The sequence below is a fragment of the Mercenaria mercenaria genome, chromosome 8 (assembly GCF_021730395.1).
Source record: "Mercenaria mercenaria strain notata chromosome 8, MADL_Memer_1, whole genome shotgun sequence".
NCBI lineage: Eukaryota > Metazoa > Mollusca > Bivalvia > Venerida > Veneridae > Mercenaria > Mercenaria mercenaria.
Window position 1 is genome coordinate 50,942,729 of NC_069368.1, and position 17,758 is coordinate 50,960,486.

General features: G+C 35.1%; 1 protein-coding gene across 6 annotated transcripts in view; it reads left to right on the forward strand.

Annotated features, from left to right (window-relative positions):
* The window catches only part of LOC123566363 (furin-like protease kpc-1), a 105,603-nt gene that overhangs the window by 45,639 nt on the left and 42,206 nt on the right, over window positions 1–17,758 (forward strand). For all 6 annotated transcript variants that reach the window (XM_045360365.2, XM_045360359.2, XM_045360360.2 and 3 more), the window contains exons 4-5: window positions 4,370–4,498; window positions 12,441–12,517. In XM_045360365.2, coding sequence (XP_045216300.1) covers window positions 4,370–4,498; window positions 12,441–12,517 — 206 coding nt within the window. The remainder of the gene's footprint in view (window positions 1–4,369; window positions 4,499–12,440; window positions 12,518–17,758) is intronic.

Consider the following 17,758-nt stretch of genomic DNA (forward strand, 5'->3'; position numbering starts at 1 on the left):
TATGCACTTGAATTTGTCATGATTGAAAAAATTCAAAACTAGTCTGCTCAGTAAATAGAGTATTTTAAAAGTCAAAGGTAATTTGCTATGACATGTGTATATCAATAATTGTGACAGTTTGGCACTATTGTTCAAATTTGATTTACAGTGGAACCTGCCTAAGAGGTCACCTGTATAAAACAATCACTTGTCTTAAGCAGCTTGCCAGCTAACTTCCCAAATTGACTGTGTTCTAATTTTGTTTTTAATCTTGTCTTGGGTAGCCACCTGCCTTAGTCAGTCAGAATGTGTTGCTGGATACTAAACACAGGTTCGACTGTATATTGTTTCTTCCCAATGACAGTATGTAGTTGATTTATACAATTAACCTTTGCCTCTTCATGCTGTCTTACACACTTTGCAGTTCAGTTGATTGAGCACAGGTTTATGCATCTTATACATTTTTTAGTTCAGTTAATTTACTGATATGAATCTAGCCTCTTCATGCTAATTCTTGTACACTACTTGCAGTTCAGTTAATTCTCTAGACTCTTCATCTAATGTCATAGACACTGCAGTCAGTATTTCCATGATTGTGAAACGCAGTCTTGTCATCCACAGCTAACTATATTATCTGCTTTAGAATGATTGTATTATTTTGTCCAAAGACATTAAAATCTAAAATCAATTGTCCTGTCTCTCACTGACACTGTTTCTAAGTTCCAAGTAAAAATCTAGAGAAACTGCACTAACGTGGTACGTAGCATTTATCAGTGTAAATAGATTAAAACTTGAAAGTTACATGGAAAATGTTTTTAAACTTTTTCTCTTTCAAACTCAATTCGTTCATGGTGAAGGAAGATTTCTGTTTGTCTGCATATTTTGCTGTTTTTAGAAAGGCAATGTTTGTGTGTTGTATACTGATAAACAGCTCTGTCCCAGACATTTCCACTCTCAAAACAAAATAGATAATAAAAATTGAATAAGAAATGAAAATACATCGGGTTTGGGGCTTACTTTTAGGGTCAGTCAGACAACATAAAACACAGGTATTTTTTCTCCTGGCCTTAACAGTTGATTAGTCTGTAAGGATAGACAGTTTCCTGTTAGGAAACCAGTAAACAATTTCTGTGTTATAAAATATGTAATAATGTAATAAATGGTAATAGGGAGCATCAGTTGGCTGGTCTGGAACAGGCTTCACTGCCAAATTGCTCTTGTTAAATAATCATGAAATATAAAAATTGCGCCAACCTTGTTACAAGACCTCTCTGGTTGGAGGTAACAGAAATAATGCTTACATTTGCAGTTTTTGTCGTCTTTTTTTTCTGCATGAGAACCTCCAGATTTTTGTTTAGATGCATTTTTACTTTACTGCTGTGATTATATGACAGATTTGCCTCAAACTTAACATACTTGTTCCTCAGCATTTACAACCGTACATGGCACAAGGGTGATAACTCTGCCATCAATATTTTACATAATATGCCCCCTTTTTACTTAGAAATTCAGGTTAATTCAGGTTAAAGTTTTGATGCACTTTCACTCTATGCTGTTACGAAATGAGTTTGACACAAACGGTTGTCCTACATTATTTAAATCGTCAACATTGAAAATATTTATCATTCCTGTGATAGCTCTAGTTTCCCAAGATTATGCTCCATTTCACTATAATCAAGCATCAAAATAGCCATTGGTGCTGTCTCCTCTGACAGCTCTTGTATCTCTTTCTTTGGCAGTAATAAGTGTAATACTGAGCTTAATTTATTTCATTGAAAAGAATACTCTTGAAAATATTTCAACTGAAGGAATAATTTACTTTACAGGCTGGAAAATAAGCTGTCCCACAAGTGAGTGTTGTGTCCATTACTCTTTCAACATAGTAGCACTTATATAAATCAGCGGTATAAAATATCAAAACATATAAATTTTGATGTTCATCAGGAAAACAAGCAAATTGTTGTTATAATAATTGGTTAGTATGTATATGATATATTTTCGTGGCATTCAGTATTACTTATAGTCTTGATGAACACAATGAAATTGAATTTAATTGCACAAAGAAAAATGTTTACTAAGGGGTCTTACAATCATTTACTGTTGCTTTTTTTTAAGCCATGTTACTTCTTAGGGGCTGAAATTCTCCATTCCCCTCTCCAAAAAGCATGTTTTCCCCATCTTTGATGGGAGTCTACCCTGCCTGCCCCCACCCGCAAAAAAAGAAAAATCTTTTTATGTATAACATATTTTATGAAAAAATATTGTTTTTATTACTAGGTGATTTTTCCTGTATTTAAGCTGTTACCATGCAATGTCCCTTGCCACCATGCCCGCAAAATAAAAACAAAAAATATTTAACTTCCTGTGTACTATCATGCATTATCCTGATTTTACCCATCATTAAATGGTGTCTTGATACAGGAATTCTTCATCTTTCATGATTTCTTAGGCTTTGTCATAAGATATGAACTTAAATGTAATTGATGGCTTTCTTATAAATATCATAATTTGAGCCGTGCCATGAGAAAACCAACATAGTGGCTTTGTGACCAGCATGGATCCAGACCAGCCTGCGCATCCGCGCAGTCTGGTCAGGATCCATGCTGTTCGCTTTCAAAGCCTCTTGCAATTAGAGAAACCGTTAGCGAACAGCATGGATCCTGACCAGACTGCGCGGATGCGCAGGCTGGTCTGGATCCATGCTGGTCGCAAAGCCACTATGTTGGTTTTCCCATGGCACGGCTCATTTATATCTTTGAGAAATATTTCCCTGCTAATTTCATACTGAGAATAAATGATACATTACATAGAGGAAATAGTTTATGAGTAATAAATTGGGGTTATTATTTTCCTCTTTTAATGGCCATTCCGAAAAAAAAAAATAGTAAACTGCATTGATTTGCATTAACCCTTATCATGCTGGACACCATTGATTCTGCCTTTGCCACTGTTCACCACTCAGTCAGTATCATTTTGGTATATACCCCTTTTAACAGTTATAATGGTACTGTCCAGATTGAAAGATGGGTTGAAGTCCATTATAGAAATTCAGCAGGGTAAGGGTTAAGTTAATTTGATACCAGCTTCACACATTATTTCGGACATAAGCTTATTGATTGTCAAGTCACACAACTGTATAATGTCAGTTGCCGCTTCAAATATGATAAAAAAGCAAATTTTATGATTGGATAACTGTAGATTCTTTTTGTATGAATTCAATGTCAAATACTTGTCATCTTGTTAGGAAAAGGGCATAATGTTCTGTTAGGTTTTCATAGCATGAAAAGTGACACTATTTTCCAGTGATTTCGTTCATTTTTTTAAAAGACACTTCATCATGTTTAATAACTTCAGTATTAATTTTGCCATTTAGAATTCTGATGCTGCTTGTGTAAGTACTCCACACTTGCCCATGCTTGGTACATCTTGGGGAAAAGTGAGAAAACCATTAAGTTGAAATGAAAAATTGAGTTGTGTAACAAGACAAATGATGGATGCATATCTTTTTGCAATCTGTGCCCATACACCATTTCTCAATGCAGTTACAATCCATGAGTTTGTTAACTGACAAATTAGAAATAGACAGTTTGTAATATTGCCAGATATACATCTATATATAGCAGATAATGAATTAGAAATTTTAATGCTGTCTGTCGTTATTAAGAGCAAACAGTTAGTCATGTCTCCCCTTCTTGAGCAAAAATAAGGACACTTCTATTATTTAGTTCAGTATCAAATTATTTATTTTGTTGGGTTTAACGTTGCACCGACACAATTATAGGTCATATGGCAGTTTTCCAGCTTTGATGGTGGAGGAAGACCCCAGGTGCCCCTCTGTGCATTATTGTATCACTAGCAGGCACATTGATAGAACCACCGACTTTCCATATTCCAGCTGGGTGGCTTCCTCACATAAAGAATTCAAAGCACTAAGTGAGACTCAAACCTACATTGATGAGGGGCAAATTATAGAAAGTTTTCATTAAGCTTATATAATTTAAACTCAGTATTTTATTCAGATCTATTATGATTTGATGAAATATAAGTGATGTTCCTCTTCAATGTCTTACTCACGTTTTATATGACATTGTGTAACAATTTGTAATGAATGGGTCAGTACTTGTGCTGTTCTCACTTTAATACTGGTACAAGTGGTGTTCAGTCTATATCAAACAACACAGAAAATTAATATGAAAGTTCAGACGAAGTAAAAACATATTCATGAGAGATTTGTTGGAATGGGAGAATTGTAGTGAAACAGTAGGAAACGATAATGTAAAATAAATTGAATTCTTGGAGATTGACTCATTTGAAATACAAAATAATTATTACATAAAAAGATGTTGCCCCAGAAAATAAGGAATATTTTTCAATGAATTTTTGTTTTCAGAACCGTGGTCAAGGCCTGGACATGAACGTACAGAAGGCATGGGCAATGGGTGTGACAGGGAAAGGTGTGGCAGTAACCATACTTGATGATGGTATAGAGACAGAACATCCAGACTTAAAGAGAAACTATGTAGGTTGATTTTATATTTATTTCTTACAAACATAAATGCAAAATTATGTTCCGCCAAAAGTTTGTTTAAGCATGTTTGAATGTGTTTTTGTCGGAAATAATCAGATTTTGTGTGAGAAATAGTGGAATGTGTACCTGTTGTAGAAACTGGTCAAGATTTAAAAAAAACAATTATAATGAAGTTTGTAAAGATTCAGGATATATCATGTTTCTGATGAAATTCTTTAACAAGAAACTTTCTGAACTTGTGAAAGAAAAAGAAATATTTTTTTTGAGAATCTGGCAGTGTTTAAGTGTTGAAACACCATTACTGGATTTTTTTTCTCTTGTTCTAATCCCTGAACATTGAATAAAGGCCCATAAGAGGCTTTATGTTCAATGTGTGTATTAAAGGCAGAGATTACACTGTCATGCAGGAACACCAGAAACAATTAATTTGATCCTTATAGTTCCAAGTAAACATGTTTTTGTAGAAGTTTTAGATTTTGCCCTCTGCCTCAAAAATTTTGTAAACAACTTTTTATGAAATTTTAAATGGAAACCATGATCTTTTGATAAGAAATGATCTAAGAAAATCAGGTCTCCCCCGAAATTAGAAAGATATAGCCATTTATAAATATTACTATCATACGGGTTTTGGCATAGTGCAATGCTAAAATACATGAGGCATTAATAAAAAAGTGTTAAAAGGGGTTATGGATATATGAATGTCTGGGCCAAGTCAGTCAGTTTCATGAATTAATAGATATTCGACTTACAAGAGTACAAATTTTCCATTCTGGTTATGCGGCTCATCTTGTGTTTGCACAGTAAGGGAGATAGAAGAGAATTAAAGCCCGCATTCTAATTCTGTAGCTCAGCTTGTTTTTTTAGCTCGACTATTCGAAGAATAAGTAGAGCTATCCTACTCACCACGGCGTCGGCGTCGGCGTCAGACCTTGGTTAAGTTTTCGTACCAGTCCACATTTTGACAAAGTCTTTTGAGATAAAGCTTTGAAACTTTCAACACTTGTTTACCATCATCATGGCCAGTTATAGGCAAGAGCACATAACTCCATCAAGGATTTTGGCTGAATTATGGCCCCTTTTTACTTAGAAAGCATGGTTAAATTTTTCGTACCAGTTCATATTTTGACAAAGTCTTTTAAGATAAAGCTTTGAAACTTTCAACACTTGTTTACCATCACCATGGCCAGTTATAGGCAAGAGTACATAACTCCATCAGGAATTTTGGCTGAATTATGGCCCCTTTCAACTTAGAAATCTTGGTTAAGTTTTTCGTACCAGTTCATATTTAGACAAAGTCTTTTAAGATAAAGCTTTGAAAATTTCAACACTTGTTTACCATCACCATGGCCAGTTATAGGCAAGAGTACGTAACTCCATCAGGGATTTTGGCTGGATTATGGCCCCTTTCGACTTAGAAATCTTGGTTAAGTTTTTCGTACCAGTTCATATTTAGACAAAGTCTTTTGAGATAAAGCTTTGAAACTTTCAACACTTGTTTACCATCACCATGTCCAGTTATACGCAAGAGCACATAACTCCATCAAGGATTTTGGCTGAATTATGGCTCTTTTTGACTTAGAAATCTGGGTTAATATTTCATACCAGTTCATATTTTGACAAAGTCTTTTGAGATAAAGCTTTGAAACTTTCAACACCCGTTCACCATCACCATGTTCAGTTATAGGCAAGAGTACATAACTCCATCAAAGATTTTGGCTGAATTATGGCCCCTTTTGACTTAGAAATCTTGGTTAAATTTTTCGTACCAGTTAATATTTTTTGTAAAGTGTTTGACATATGGCTTTTAAACTTTTATCGCTTGTTTAGTATAATAGTCTCTATCTGTAGGAAAGAGAACATAACTCTGTAATCTATTTTGGCTGAATTATGGCCCTTTTTGGACTTTGAAATTGGTTCTGTTTTCATACAAGTCCATGTTTTGTCAAAACTATTTGACATATGGCTTTTAAACTTTGAACACTTGTTTATCATTATGATTTCCATCTGTAGGCAAGAGTACATAACTATTTTGGCTGAATTATGGCCCTTTTTGGACTTTGAAATTGGCTCATATATTGCCATTTAGTGCAAGACTTATCGAAATCAAGTAATACAGGAACATTGTTTGTCTAATCTATTTATTTCTTTTGTCTGAATATCCATGGAAATATTTTGACCCCATTCTTCAATCAATTCTTCGAATAGTCGAGCGCGCTGTCATCAGACAGCTCTTGTTTTTGTATGAGATTGAGCAGAATTATAGTGCACATTCTGGTAACGCTGAAATTTTCCTGAACAAATTGTAAACTTTTTGCCACCACTTAACATATTAATCAAAGGCATCCCGCCAAACTTGAATACTAAATGTGTAAATCATGCACGCTAGAAAAAAAAAACGAACATGCTAATGACACAAAATGATGTTGTAACATATTATCAAAATATTGGAATAACGCCTGAATCTATCAAGAGATGAAAATCCCCCAAGCTTATCTCTCGTCTGACGGAGAGAGAAGTTATTTGTGAAGGTGTAAACGCAGAATTCCATGCAGTCAACAAGTCTTTTTGAGATGTCGGAAAGATTTCTTCGGAATTGATTGTGATGTTTTCTTTTCTGTCTCCATGTTATTTGATTTTGCCTGCAGATTGTTGTAAAATAGAAATGTTAGCAGCGCATGTATTGTTTTTAATCAGTATTTACTTCTCTTAGTATAGGAAATTTTAAAATGTACTTGCCTGAATTCTTGATGTAAAATAATTGTTTCTAAAAACGTTTTTTTCATATAGATGTGACAAGAAATAGGAAAGGTACTATAATATAAAAAAATACTTTAAAACATAATGATGGGGGAAAATCTTGGTTATTATTATTTTAGTCTGATTTTGTTTGTAGGTGCTAGCTTTTGCTACCTGTTTCCTTTTCAAAATGTTACGTTGTGACAATCAGGTGAATGGTGAAATGGTCCGGTGAAAGTTGAAGGTTACCTGCAGAACAGAAATGACATAAATATATGTATAGTACATGTATAGGGAAAACCGTATTATTGGCAGATAATCATTACACTTCCCATATAATAGTAAGGTTTTACATATGATAACATATAGTTGTTACATTTCTCATCAGATAATTGCAGATCATCAATATTACATTGATGATAGACATAATATAATTATTACAATTTTTTCATGTAATTGTTACATATTAGTACTACAGATAGAAACTGATTTAATTACTCATATATTGACAGTATTATAGTATATACAGATAAGTACCACACACATTTAAAGCTGTGGAACTCCATATGATTATAATTTATGATATAATTATGCACATACCAGAAATTGCAAAAGCGGAATGAAGATTGCATTTTGAAAAAAGGAAGGAAGACAAATAAATGGCATTGCAAAGTTGTCATAGAAATACGTTGATTTCACGTTTCATCCTTGACAAATATGCAAAAACCCAACGTTTCTTAATGATAAAGCATGCTGGTGCTCATAGAATAATCTGTGTATTAAGTGTTATAAATACCAAACATTGAACATAGCAGTATTGCTGTAATTTTTGTGGGGGAAGACTTATTTTGAGTAAAATTCATTTAAGTAGATGTGAAAACATTTTTTTTTTGTCTACACATACTAGTATGACTTTTCAGCCTCCTGTTAACTGTTGTAGCTACTATATCATGGCACTTCAACAGACTGTTTTTGTTCTTACCTGACCCTGACATGAGTTGTATTGTTAATTAGAGGTGCAAGAGCTGCACTCTAAATTTGTTCTCACCTTGTTCCGCTTCCACTGAACTGAAGTATAGAGAGCAAGTCTGTTGTGAGTTTGTATCTGCTAATGCTATCAGAGATGCAGATGATTTTTGCGTGTTTTGCATCAACCTACAACTTGCTTTATACAAGCTTCCTCCTTTTGTTAAAGCCATTAATCAGATTCTTTTCTCAGTTTTTTCTTTACCTGTTCTTGATGTATCAGAAATATTAAATTTTGTGTACTTTCCAGTTTAGTGGTAAATGCGTTTCTTTCGCTACTTATTTCAAAATAACATTACAGATAGTGAGAACAAAAGGATTCCACTTCTGTTATTGTATTTCTTTATTCTTGCCAGTAACAGTATCAGTATCGCGCTTATTGTTTTTACAATCCTAAGTTTTTGTTACATTGTTTTACAACACTGAAATTTTTTATCTATTATATGATTAATTTGATAATTTTATGTCAGTGTCTTTACTAAGTTTTTTGTTTCATTGTTTTACAACACTGAGATTTTTTTACCTGTTACGATTAATATTTTTCAGTTTAGGAAAGGACTGGTTCATTAGGTTATTTGAGAAGTGATGGGACTTAATTTCTTGTGGTTATTTGGTACTTTGGTACTTTTTAGCTCATCTCATATTTTGAAAAAAAAAATGATGAGTTATTGTCATCACTTGATCGGTGTCGGCGTCAGCATTGCCTGGTTAAGTTTTATGTTTAGGTCAGCTTTTCTCCTAAACTATCAAAGCTATTGCTTTGAAACTTGGAACACTTGTTCACCATCATAAGCTGACCCTGTACAGCAAGAAACATAACTCCATCCTGCTTTTTGCAAGATTTATGTCCCCTTTTGTACTTAGAAAATATCAGATTTCTTGGTTAAGTTTAATGTTTAGGTCACCTTTTCTCCTAAACTACCAAAGCTATTGCTTTGAAACTTGGAACACTTGTTCACCATCATAAGTTGACCCTGTACATCAAGAAACATAACTCCATCCTGCTTTTTGCAAGAATTATTGCCCCTTTTGGACTTAGAAAATCAGTTTTCTTGGTTAAGTTTTATGTTGAGGTCAGCTTTTCTCCTAAACTATCAAAGCTATTGCTTTGAAACTTGCAACACTTATTCACCCTCATAAGCTGACCCTGTACAGCAAGAAACATAACTCCATCCTGCATTTTGCAAGATTTATGGACCCTTTTGGACTTAGAAAATATCAGATTTCTTGGTTAAGTTTTATGTTTAGGTCAACTTTTTCTCTTAAACTATCAAAGCTATTGCTTTAAAACTTGCAACACTTGTTCACCATCATAAGCTGTCCCTGTACAGCAAGAAACATAACTCCATCCTGCTTTTTGCAATAATTATTGCCCCTTTTGGACTTAGAATATCAGTTTTTTTTTGGTTGAGTATTATGTTTAAGTCAGCTTTTCTCATAAACTATCAAAGCTATTGCTTTAAAACTTGCAACAGTTTTTCACCATCATAAGCGGACGCTGTACATCAAGAAACATAACTCTATCCTGCTTTTTGCAAGAATGATGGCCCTTTTTAGACTTAGAAAATCATGGGTAGGACAATATTTCTATTAAACAAAAAAAACACATGAGCGTCAGCACCCGCAAGGCGATGCTCTTGTTTTACTTTGCCAAGGCCTTTGCTATCAGGATTAGACATCTATTATTTGATAATGGTATACATTTCATTTAAGGAATTGTGATTTCTTGTATTAACTTTGAATTTTGATTAGTTTTTTCCTCCCAGGTGTATGTCAGAATCTCTTCAGAATGTTGAATGAATTTTTCCAAAATTCAATCAATACCTTATCATATGTTTTCTTGATACAAGATTTTTTTGCCATAAAACAAAATGTTATAATATTGGGTAACCACAAACACCTATATTCTGATCATAGATTTATAAGATACTCATTATCTTGGAGGATGCTCTTCACCGGGAAGGTAGAATACTGGAATACTCTTCAAGGGGAAGGTGGAATAAAGCATCTTAAAGCTGCTGTAAATCTTGAGATAGTCTTGATGGCCATTAAGTTGTTATCACAGAGCTGAACAAATCCATTCAGCAGTTGGATCACTGGGGGATATATATGTAATAACCTTTAAGCAAAAACAATTATTATTGATAACTTGGTTGGCAACATGTAATAACGCTGAATACAAAAACTGAAATTCTGTTTCTCAGTATTATTTGGCTATATGGAATGGATATTAAATAATACTTTCATTCTATGTTAATCAATATTCAAAGGTTTTTGTGCATACTCAGAAAACAAGGAATTTTTCAAGAGTAATCTGATAGCCACATTCTAAACAAAGTTCTGTTGCTTCCATTTTAATGCAAGAACAGTTTGAAAAAAGCCTAATATTATGTAATTGTTGAAAAAGCTAACAGTCAAATACACAAGAAGCCTCAAGGTTGTTAAAATTATAGGGTTTAAATTTTGATATTAACCAGGGGTTGACCACTGAGATGGCAGGGTATGTTTTATGTTAATAACTTCCTGGAAGGACGCTGAGTATATCTACTGGAGATCTGACAGAGGTCAGACACTATCACTATATAATCCCACAGAGATTTGACTCTTAACTTCTGTTTGACAATTTTATTTGAATTTATTATGATTGGGCATGGTGGGGTGGCAAATGTAGCTGTTTTGTTATCTTTCTTCCAATTTAAAAAAGTTAAGCAAGAGAATGTACAGTGCAGGAAAAACGGAAAAAAATAAATAAGCAAACACATTCCAAACAACACTAGGGGAGGCAGAAAATTACAAATATTTCAGTTAAGTATCATAGAAATTTTTTTTGTATATGAAAATGCAGCTACATGTATACAGGAGTAGTTGAAATTCATAGATTTATGAAATTTGAGTTGAATCGTCAAGACAGTGTGCAGAATGTGTGTTTCTAGGTCAAGGTCATGCCTGAAGATTAGAGGACACTTCATAGTTAAGCAAGCAATCCATCTTATATGATATGAGCACTTGCTGGAAAGTTGTTGAAGCAGTTAAATTCATTGAAACATAACTATTCATTGACTTAATTTTTTAGCATAAGTGGAAATACCCATAGATAAACATACAAAATAGCATTATACGAAAGTGGATCTGAACTATTAGTAAGTGTGTTTGTATAGGAATGCTAAAAGTCTTCTTATTTTACATTTAATTTAATTGTTTTATCCCTTCATCACTTTTGTGTTGTAATTGAGGGCTTTATAACAAACTGAAACTAATTTTTATAATTAGGAACTACACATATATGTCTAATTATTGATACCCTGGTATTTTTCTGTTATTTTGCAAATAACTGCCTGATTTCGCCAAAATTTGAAGACTTGTGACATAAGATTATATATGACTTGACAAGTTTTTGGTATTTTATATTTTTCATAAGAAGTATCAGCACAACTCTGAAGTGCCACTTTAATTTCTGTATGTTATAAACTAGAAACCAAATATATAGCCAGTTTAAAAAGGCGTGAAAAAAAGTCTAGGCCTAAATATCTTGCCAAAAATTACTAAAAACAAATGTGTATGTTGAATGATTTGATTCAAACAGTAATTAAACTTTTCTGAATGAACATTTTACTGATTTTATGAGCAGCCAAATTTGAGTGCAACTGCATATTATTACTTGTATATAATTTCCTTGCCAAACATCAGCAGGGAGTTTTGTTAAAAATGAACATAAAAACTCTCAGCTTGTAATAAAATTGCTGAATGATTCCAGCAAGGTGGCTTAACTAAATCAAGGTGCACATTTATATTAAAACAGATAATGGAGACCTAAATTAGGAACAGGATAAAAACTTTGTAGAACAAATTGTAAAATTTAAGGAAGATGCAGGTAAAATACATGTTGGCCTAGTATGCTTTTCCTTCATAAGAAACTTTACAAAATGAAGATGGCTTCCTACAAAACTTGGAACACTGCTTCAAATATGACTATGTTCACCTTAAAGATGTGTTGTTCAAGGTATCAAAACCTGGTTCTGTATTTCCTTAGTTTTTCATCAGAACCCTCAGTATAATGTATGTTATTATTGACATATGTATATGACTGTAAAAAATCAACAGCACTTACCAATAGCATGCCCTTATATGTGGTCAGTTAGTAATCTAAGTGTCATGTATGTATATATTTCAGGATGAAAAAGCTAGTTATGATGTGAATGGTCATGATCCAGATCCCACCCCAAGATATGACTATACCAATGAAAACAGGTGAGTCCAGTCTGTGTTTCTTTACCAGTAGGGACTGTGTTGTGTCCAGGAGCACTGATTAAATTAATTATAGTAATTGGTCAGCAATATTCTGCAGTATGTACTCTTTCTCAGTTATTAGATGTAATGAAATTCTATAACAAAGTTCAATAGTGGGTATTTCCATAACAAAGTTCAGTAGTGGGAATTTCCATAACAGAGTTCAGTAGTGGGAATTCAGCATGTGATTGTGTTTGAAAAAAGAAAAGAAACAACATCAGAACAGTACTGGTGATATTATGCTGAGGTTTCTTTGTTGTGTGGTCTCAGAAGTGATAACTTACAACTTTGACATAGGTGGTGCTAACATCTGATAAATGTTGCTATGCAGCTTGCACAGTCAGCTTAAATCTGTCCATATATTTTGTATGTAAAACATTGAACAGGTCACATGTTGCCATATTGGGCCATTCCCATAATGCTCTACCTTTCCACTGTGTCACCTCTTCCCAGCCATATCCACCAAGGCTGACCCCTTCACTGTGTCACCTGTAACCATCCATGACTTCCCATCCATTTCTATCAATGTTGACTCCTCCAGTGTGTCACCTGTTACCATCCGTGACTTCCCATCCATTTCTGTCAATGTTGACTCCTCCAGTGTGTCACCTGTTACCATCCGTGACTTCCCATCCATTTCTGTCAATGTTGACTCCTCCAGTGTGTCACCTGTTACCATCCGTGACTTCCCACATTTTGTCATGTGACTCCTCCAGTGTGTCACTGTTACATCCGTGACTCCCACCATTTCTGTCAATTGACTCCTCCAGTGTGTCACCTGTTACCATCCGTGACTTCCCAGCCATTTCTGTCAATGTTGACTCCTCCAGTCTGTCACCTGTTACCATCCGTGACTTCCCATCCATTTCTATCAATGTTGACCTGTCCATTGTGTCATCTGTTACCACTTGGTGCTTCCCAGCCAAGAACATCATGTTTACCCCTCCCAGTGTTTCCCAGCCAATTCCATAAAGGATGACATGTCCACTGTGCCACCTGTTACCACCCAGTGCTTTCCAGCCATTTCCATCAATGCTGACCCCTCCACTGTGTCATCTGTTACCCCATAGTGCTTCTCTGCAGTATCAAGGCTGACCCCTCACTGAGTCATCTGTTACCCCTGTTACCCCATAGTGCTTCTCTGCTGTATCAAGGCTGACCCCTCACTGAGTCATCTGTTACCCCATAAAGCTGACCCCTCACTGAGTCATCTGTTACCCCATAGTGCTTCTCTGCAGTATCAAGGCTGACCCCTCACTGAGTCATCTGTTACCCCATAGTGCTTCTCTGCTGTATCAAGGCTGACCCCTCACTGAGTCATCTGTTACCCATAGTGCTTCTCTGCTGTATCAAGGCTGACCCCTCACTGAGTCATCTGTTACCCCATAGTGCTTCTCTGCTGTATCAAGGCTGACCCCTCACTGAGTCATCTGTTACCCCATAGTGCTTCTCTGCTGTATCAAGGCTGACCCCTCACTGAGTCATCTGTTACCCCATAGTGCTTCTCTGCTGTATCAAGGCTGACCCCTCACTGTGTCATCTGTTACCCCATAGTGCTTCTCTGCTGTATCAAGGCTGACCCCTCACTGAGTCATCTGTTACCCATAGTGCTTCTCTGCTGTATCAAGGCTGACCCCTCACTGAGTCATCTGTTACCCCATAGTGCTTCTCTGCAGTTTCAAGGCTGACCCCTCACTGAGTCGTCTGTTGTCCAACAGTGCTTCCCCTGCAGTATCCATCAAGATTGACCCCTCCATTGTGTCATCTGTTACCACTTAGTGCTTCCGGTATCCTTAATGACCCATCCATTATGTTAGTGCTTCCCAGTTTTTGACATTGATGTTCTACCCAACCACCTGTCTACCCAGTGCTTCCCCATGCCATTGATTTCCAGGTTGGAAGGTTGATTTTCTACGCCTCTGGTATGCAGCCTGTCATCCAGTGTTGGAATTGTTTCATCCGAAAAACTCCAGAATTGACAAGTTTTAAGATGCTGGTGGATTCATGCATTATGCATATTGATCAAAGAAACATGTAGGAGATAAATGTCTAATCCCTGATAAAATTTGCAGACTTCCCACTCTATTGAATATTCCTGCAGTATGCAGACATTTTCATCAGTCTTGCCTCTAGCTGTATGGGTGTGTATACTTAAAAGTTCTCTACCTGGGCTTATCAGGCTGGGATAATCTTCTAACATGCAGTTGATGCTTCTGCTATCTGAAGATTATCTGCACAAAATAGACATATATATCTTTGGAGGAGTCAGCATTGCTGCAGGGGAAAGTTCTCTGAGTTTATTTAGGACTGTGACCTTTATATTGATGCTTCTAGGTGTCTGAAGGATTCTGATCATTATTTTGATGATTCTAAGTGTAAACAGGATTCAGATATTGATATTGATGATTCTACACCTAAACCAGTTTCAGAAATTAGTATTGATGATTCTAGGTGCATACAGTATTCAGATATTGATATTGATGATTCTACACCTAAACCAGTTCCAGATATTAGTATTGATGATTCTAGGTGCATACAGTTTTCAGATATTGATATTGATGATCCTATATGCATGTTTGATTCAGATATTGATATTGATAATTCTAGGTATTTAGAGAATTTAGATAATGATATTGATAATTCTAGGTATTTAGAGAATTCAGATAATGATATTGATAATTCTAGGTATTTAGAGAATTCAGATAATGATATTGATGATTCTAGGTGTGTACAGAAATCAGATACTGATATTGATAATTCTAAGTGTGTAGAGGATTCATATATTGATATTGATGATTGTCGAGGTGTACAAATAATTCAGATATTGATATTGATGATTCTAGGTGTACAAATAATTCAGATATTGATATTGATGATTCTAGGTGTACAAATAATTCAGATATTTATATTGATGATTTTAGGTGTACAAATAATTCAGATATTGGAATTAATGATTCTAGGTGTACAAATAATTCAGATATTGGAATTGATGATTCTAGGTGTACAAATAATTCCGATATTGGAATTGATGATTCTAGGTGTACAAATAATTCAGATATTGGAATTGATGATTCTAGGTGTGTACAGGATTGATGATTCTAAGTGTATACAGGATTCAGATATTGATACTGTTGACTCTTGTAATTCACAAAGTTACTGTAAAGCGTTATGTTATATCCTCATATTTCAATATTAAGAATTTATTTTGTAACTTGATGTAGCTTTCCACATTAGATAAGCCAGAAGCTGTGGTTATCTATGTAGATAAAAGAATAAAAATTGAGGACAAAGTCCAACAGGAAAAGGCGCAGTAAAGAACGGAGCTGCCCCTCGAGTGCTATACATGAAAATATGGGCATGTGAAACTGTATTCAGGTACACAGTGGCTGAGCATATATACACATTAATGAAAATGAATGCAATGATAAAAAGGAAGTAGCAAACAAAACATACATGAAGCAGGAACACGGTAGGGTACTGCCTTTGAACGGTCAGTGGCAAGCCTTGACCCAGCTATAGAAAGGAAAATCAACTTGAATACAATTGTCACCCAGTGTATACCATTTACAAACACAGTGTTTTTATTTTCTTTCTAAAGTCTAAAAGATACAATATTAACATTTGAAATAATTCAAAATGATGTCTTCAGATCTGCTGTAACCTTTAGCCTGCTGGCGGCGAGTTATTCTGCCTTTGCGGCCAGTGCAGGCTGATCATGGTCTGCACTGTTTGCTGTTCGGTCAGTAAATTTTCAGTGAACACCCCTTTGAATAATAAATGGTATTGCCCAAATGAATGATGGACTATTCCATTTTGGAAATATAGCAGGGTAAAGGTTAAATTTGCGGATCTGTTAAATCATTCGCAAATATCTAAAAATAAATTAGCATAAAGACCTGTAAATTTTATTTGAACAAATGGTAGACAGTGTGTTGTAAATGTTTCATTGTACCCCCCAACAACAAAGTTGTAAGTGGGGGTATAATGGTTTCAGGTTGTCTGTCTGTCTGTCCGTCCATCTGTCTGTCTGTCCGCGCTCACATTTGCATACTTAGGTGGCTATAGGAACAATAGGTAACTGTACTTTTTCTTTGATGTCATTCATTCCGTAAGGCTTTTATGTGGCTATTTTTCTCTTATGTGGCTAAAAGAACAATAGAGAGAACAAAAGAGTAGCCACATAAGTATCCGTATGTAGGAACGTCCGTCTGTCCGTAGACACAATCTTGTGCGCACCATCTCTCCTCATCCCCTTGACACAATTTAATGAAACTTCACACAAGTGATCAGTAACAAGAGTAGTTTTGCATGGGGCATGTTAGGTTCTTTCAGAAAATAAAATTGCAGAGTTACGGGACTTTGTTTTTTTGTTACTATACTATATACATAGACACAATCTTGTGCGCACCATCTCTCCTCATCCCCTTGACACAATTTAATGAAACTTCACACAAGTGATCAGTAACAACAGTAGTTGTGCATGGGACATGTTAGGTTCTTTCAGAAAAAAAAATTTGCAGAGTTACAGGACTTTGTTTTTTGTTATTATACTATATACATAGACACAATCTTGTGCGCACCATCTCTCCTCATCCCCTTGACACAATTTAATGAAACTTCACACAAGTGATCAGTAACAACAGTAGTTGTGCATGGGTCATGTTAGGTTCTTTCAAGAACAAAAATTGCAGAGTTATGGGACTTTGTTTCTTGTTATCATACTATGTACATACAGTCTGCATATGCAGTCTTGTGCGCGCCTAATCTTCCGAACCCTTGCACACAATTTAATGAAACTTCACACAAGTGATCTGTACCAACCCTAATATTCTGCATAGTTATGGGACTTTGTTTTTTGTTACTATACTGTATACATACAGTCTATATACATACAGTCCACATAATTATGCAATCTTGTGTGCGTCAGATTGCAATGTACTGTGTCAGTACATGCGGGGGGTACATTCATCACCTTTAGTGATAGCTCTAGTTAAAATCATTTCTATTAAAAAAAATGTCATCAACATTTTAATTTTCCCACAAACTCCATTATGATGGGTAAGGTCCAAAATCAAATCACTGTAGCAAAAAACCAAGCGCTCAAATCATTTCTTTTATATTTCTCAAATATTTTATATAAACTATATTCTGAAGTTTAATTATTTTACACCGTAAAAAGTTTTGATCTGAACATACAGAACT